This window comes from Erigeron canadensis, chromosome 8, assembly GCF_010389155.1.
Source record: "Erigeron canadensis isolate Cc75 chromosome 8, C_canadensis_v1, whole genome shotgun sequence".
Taxonomy (NCBI): domain Eukaryota; kingdom Viridiplantae; phylum Streptophyta; class Magnoliopsida; order Asterales; family Asteraceae; genus Erigeron; species Erigeron canadensis.
Window position 1 is genome coordinate 48824650 of NC_057768.1, and position 5629 is coordinate 48830278.

Below are 5629 nucleotides of genomic sequence, written 5' to 3' on the forward strand. Positions count from 1 at the left end.
GTTATATGTTTATCATTTTCTAATTTTCTTAGATTGAATATTTATTATTTAAAATGATTATTTAACACGAAGTGCAGTTAAGTGATTGTATTTCTAATTAGAGTTTTGCCACTTAACATAAAATTCAGAGGTGGACTTTTAATATAAAAATGTACAATCTTTTTATACACGTTAAGTGAAATACTTATGGCTTTGTTTAAATTTTTTTTTTTTTTCTCAAATAGAATGTGTATGTAGCAAAGGGCAAATAGTGTAAATGTGTCGGTGTCGGTGGGTGTCATTTAACACCCCCGGAAACATACAGAACACACACTCACAGAAGAGAAGAGGAGGAACAACCCGCAAAGAAATCATCAATCAATCAATTAAATATTTATATATATCTCAGCGATCGGATTGGGATTGGGAGTGAATGGATTCGTGGAGTAGCGTTGGGAATCGGTGGCCATCTTATGACCCCCACAACTTCACCCAACTTCGTCCCAACGATCCTTCTGCTCCTTCCGTAAGTTAATCATCACATTCCCTCCCTCCCTCCATATCCCTATCTCTTTTCTTCATATTTGCTCTAAATTTATTCTTATCATCAAGATTCATATACTATTTAAGTTCCCCTTTTTTTTTTTCTCTTTTGAAATTTCGGATTTCGTTTTGGAATTTTCCGGAGATTTATATGCTAAAGAATAAGTCTTAAATTGCCATTCACTTTAGTCTAGGTATTATGGGACTAGGCGATCGCTTCAGGCCCCTAAAGATCTAGCCCTAAATAATTTGTATACTATACTTTCGGGAGATTTTTTTGCTTTTTTTGTTTACCTCAATTTACAGGCTAATGAACTTGGCCTGCAAAGTTGATCTCATTTAAGGCCTCCGAAAACCTTAAGCCGGCACTGATGCCTAGTCCTCAAGCCAGGCCCATTTGCTCATCTAGCTTGAACCAGCTCCTCAGTTTATTTATTTTCAATTTCCCTTCAAGCTAGTCATGTTATGTGAGATTCTTCGGGCTTTGGATCCACTCTTTAAGTAAATTGTACAGTATAACTTGTCTCTATTACCTTGCCCGATGCACAAACAACGCTGATGAATATGTAATTATTAGGAGGAGACCATAGCTTAGAAAAGGGTGATTATGATTATCAAATGCAAGCTTCTAGTCTTCTACTTAGGGGAACAAGGCGCTGTGAAAATATATGTATACCCTGCGGTGAGATGAACAGTTTTTATATTGTTAGACCATCTCCGATGGTGTGGCCATTTTTAGGCATCCTTCTGCTACCACGTCATATCCTTACAAAACCTTAAAATTCTTACAAATCCTTAAATTTACCTCCAAGTAGACAAACATTCTTAAATATCCTTACATTCTCACATCACAACACATATCTCATATACAAACAAAAAGCAGGCGTAAGGATTTCTAAGGATATATTTGATAAAGGCTTTACTTCAATGGTATGGATATCTAAAGATTTCTTAGGATATCCTTAACCAAACCATTGGAGATGGTCTTAGATAATAAATAAAGTTTACTTTTTAAAACCTCTTAATTTACAGAAATTTGTATAATAAGGCAATTCTGCTACATTTCACATTCAGGCGATGTCTTTAAAGTCCCTCTTTGATACATATTGTTATTCAGTTGATGTTTTTTTCTTTCTATTTTTGTCCATATTGGTAATCACATAACACACACAAGTACAGCTGCAGGAACCAAAAAACTAAACTGAGTATTTATATGGCTAAAAAATATGCTTACGTTTGTCATTGTTGCTAGGATTATTGATGAATCATACATACAAAGAACTAGGTAGTTTGTTTCATTTTGTTGATCGAGAGTAGAGATACTAGGTTGAGTCGTCATAGTGCAATTGATAGGTCGTTATAGTATTTTAGTCATAGTCTATTTTATATATCTTGCGGATCTTTTTAAAATTGCTTAGTATTGTAATTACATACAAATTATTGCATAAAAGTAACACTCAGACAGAAAAACAATAAGACAGGCAGACAGCCAAACTATTATTACAACTGTATTAGCTGGCATAAAATCTCATTAACGGTCCATAACACATGTTGAAGAGGTTCACAAGAATAATTTCATGATGATTTCATGTATGTCTTAGTTAGCATTTCATTTTGGGGGGAAGTGGTTTACAATCAGTTTTCTGTAGGTTACAGAGGTTACGCTGGTTTAGGACTGGTTACTAAATTTTTCCATCCTTAATTAGATGTTTGTGTTAAGGTATCCTTTTGGTCTTTAAGCAGTATCAGGGTTTCATTTTTTTTAGGTAGAGTTGTAATTCGTTTTTAATTTATGAACCTCATTGAGCACACTCTGAATTAACAATAAGTTTTTTATGTCATACTGTTTTTACATGAATACAATCTTTTCATCTATTACTGGATTTTTATTTTTTTGTTATACAGAAGAAGGCACCAATTACATATCATCCAACTCATGACCGAACTCTTCCACCACCTGACCAAGGTAAATAATCTATGCTTCTTTATATTCTTATATAAAGCATTACCCCTCCCTCCTTTTTTCCTCATTTTAAGATTTAGGAGATCTAATTAAATGTGACACCCTCACCACCACCGCTACCAGAAAATGCTTATAACAGCTGGAAATGCCAAAAACAGGAAATTGTCAAAAACCACCAGAAAGTACCATCATCGCTCTCTTCATTACCACCGCTGCCTCATGGTGCGGTATCCTGCTTCTTATCTAACCTTACCTGTTTTTTCTCATAATCTACGTCTCAAGAATTAGCCTCTTTAAAGCTATATTTCTTATGAAATTGCACATGAGCTTTGTGCGTATCAAACACACGATAAAATTTTTACAATGTTTCAATTTTATGTATCCTCAGCCAAGTGGTGGAGAGTTCAAATTCCAACTGGGATAAAGGTGTAGAATAGATGGGGTTGTCATTTGTGAGTTTGGCGTTGTATAAAAATACTATCATTACAATAGTAGTCATGGATTGGGAGATTTACGTATTTCAGTACACTTTGGGCAACTTTGAGCCCATCTGACCAATTTTATTTTTTAGTTGAAAAAATATCTAGTTTAACCTGCTAGAGGTTAAATAGAACCCAAATCAGCCCAATTTATCTAATTTTTGTTGAAATTGCCACATCTTCGAATGACCTTTGAAGCTGTATGATTCAAGAGCATATCATGTTTTCCACGTAAATTTAATGTGAAAGTTTTATGTGTGCATGTGTGTGTGTGTGTGCATAATCAGGTGGCTGTTCGTAGGTACTTGCTTCATTCCGTACTCATATGGAATCTTTTACTCGGTTTGTTGTTAAGGAAGAAACTTTAAATGTACTCGACACAAATCGAAAGCGTTAGTATGACAAAGGATTTGTAATTATAATCATGAAGACCACCTAATATGAACATGAAGACATCAACATGTATGTGAAAATGTATCTGGAGATGAGATGTATTTTAAGTTTCAGGGGACAACAATTGGACATGTGGAAAGTTATCAAAAACTTTCTAAATTTTAATTTGTAAATTAGTAACTTTGAGTTTAAAATTCAGATTATTTTTTATTATGGGGGTTTATCAATATCTTAGGGGTCAATAAAAGTTGGTTGGATGACCTAAAGTTTATCTAGTTTACTAGTTAGGCAAAAGTTGCTAATAATCACTTTTATGAAAAAAGACCACAATTAATTTTGTTCAAGAAGCCTGCCGTCAGTGTGTTCTTGATATGAAAGCTGTTTTGCAGTTATTTCCTCGGAAGCCAAAAACATACTACTGAGGCAATTCTATCAGCGTGGTGACGAGAAGGTAAGATTCTATTATATATATCGATATCTATATCTATATATAAAGCATTTATTCCCACCATTTTTTTCAACTAAGAAGTTGATAACCCCAAAATGCGCATTCCTTTAATTTACCATTTAGACTATGAGTACATTCACCAATTCATAAGACATGATGTGTTGGTATATTTATGCCACAAATACATAAACCAATGCACAAAGACCAGTTCTTTTGTTTATTAGCAAACGCACACCAATGATTAGGCGAATCTATTTGCAGTTGAGACCAAAGAGAGCTGCCTCGGAGAATTTGGCACCCAAACAAGAGTACAAGCATCCAAGAGCTTCTGATCCCTCGTCCTCGGAACCTCCACTATGAGGCTTCTTGGGTAGGCACCCTTCCTTGAGATTTCTGCATATTGATGTAAATATCATTTTATGTTCTGTGGCATTGTGTAAGTTATGGTAGAGCAAATTGTTTGCTTCCTGGTGTGCAATTCAGCTACATACAGACATGTACACTTGCATTTATATATAGCCAGATAGTTGCATATGGAAAACAAAATGCTCGGCTTGTGTTTTCATTGATATGCTGTAGGTCAGCAGGCGTTGGGTTAATGTTCTACTATATTTTGTTATGTGTTGGAACGTGGAACATTGGATTTAGTAAAACACAATGTTCTGTGAATCTTGGAGTTTATTTTTATAAAACATTGATTCTAATTCTAGCATATAAAATACGAGAAGTTTCTTAACTAATGTATTGAGATACCAGAAGAGGCGGGACCGGGATTACTCTTGTGGGCCGAAATTACGAAGGGTAATTTTTATTTTGGAATAGTTTAATCCCTTGGGTGTATCGCCGGTTTTTAGATAAACACAGTTTCTTTTTGTTGATAAGCCTTCTTTGAAATTCATTTTACTATATCTAACAAAGTCACATTTTTTTCACTTTTTTCATATATACTTTATGTTATATTTAAGTAGTTCTATTGTTGGTTACCATTGATCATAGTCATAAGACCATCCACGCTTCCAACCTACATCAATCAAACCTTTAATAAAAAATTAATTTATCTTTCTTCCACCTAAAGAACCTAACCTAACTCAACCTTTTACTCACATTCACAACTCAATTAAAAGACAAACCAATAAGGTTTATAAATAAATCTTAACTAATCGTATAATGACAAGTGGTAAAAGTTAGGTGACTCCTTAAACCAAGTTGTTATTTTAAGTGACTTTTTCATTTTTAAAAAAATATTTTCAGTGACCCATCTATCAAAAAGGTTGGAGATATGGGTGGTCTAAGGCATTGGAGATAGCGACCGAGTAGTCAACGACATCAAACTGACCCGATTGGCATGTGCTAAATTGCCGTTTAAAAAAAAATTATAATAAATAAATAAATTTAATGTTAGGAGATTGAGATGTTACATCGATCCATCATCCCATTCCACATCAGTGATATATGTCCGCCGCTACATCAATTCCAAGCTTACCAATCGGGTGATGATAAATTTCAAAAAATAACAAACGGCTTCTAGCAAAGTATTAGAAGACCTTAAAAACGGGTACAAAACATATACAATACAAGTACAATTACAATATTTAGGATGTAACAAATAAACCACTTGATCCTAGATACATCTTGAGACTAGAATTGCGAGGGTTACAAAAAGAGTAAAAAAAACTCGCACGAATTACCGAGATACGAGAAAAACCCTCACCAAACAGAGGTCGAGCCATCGGTTTTCACTATGTACAACCTATTAATCCATTGTTGCGCTATACGAATTAAACCTTGTGACAACTTTATCATTTCCAATAACAATCACTATAA

The 5629-nt window shown here is 34.2% G+C and overlaps 1 protein-coding gene across 2 annotated transcripts; it reads left to right on the forward strand.

Annotated features, from left to right (window-relative positions):
* Window positions 1-259: 259 nt before the first annotated feature.
* On the forward strand, window positions 260-4474 carry LOC122580286 (DET1- and DDB1-associated protein 1). Of its 2 annotated transcripts, XM_043752563.1 has the most exons (5): window positions 260-505; window positions 2428-2488; window positions 2609-2707; window positions 3747-3808; window positions 4067-4474. In XM_043752563.1, exons 1-5 carry the CDS (start codon window positions 413-415, stop codon window positions 4163-4165), a joined length of 414 nt encoding a protein of 137 aa, XP_043608498.1. In that variant the 5' UTR covers window positions 260-412; the 3' UTR covers window positions 4166-4474. The 2 variants fall into 2 exon arrangements, with proteins under 2 accessions (XP_043608498.1, XP_043608499.1); XM_043752564.1 differs by lacking the exon at window positions 2609-2707 and having other exon boundaries at window positions 270-505.
* Window positions 4475-5629: the final 1155 nt, after the last annotated feature.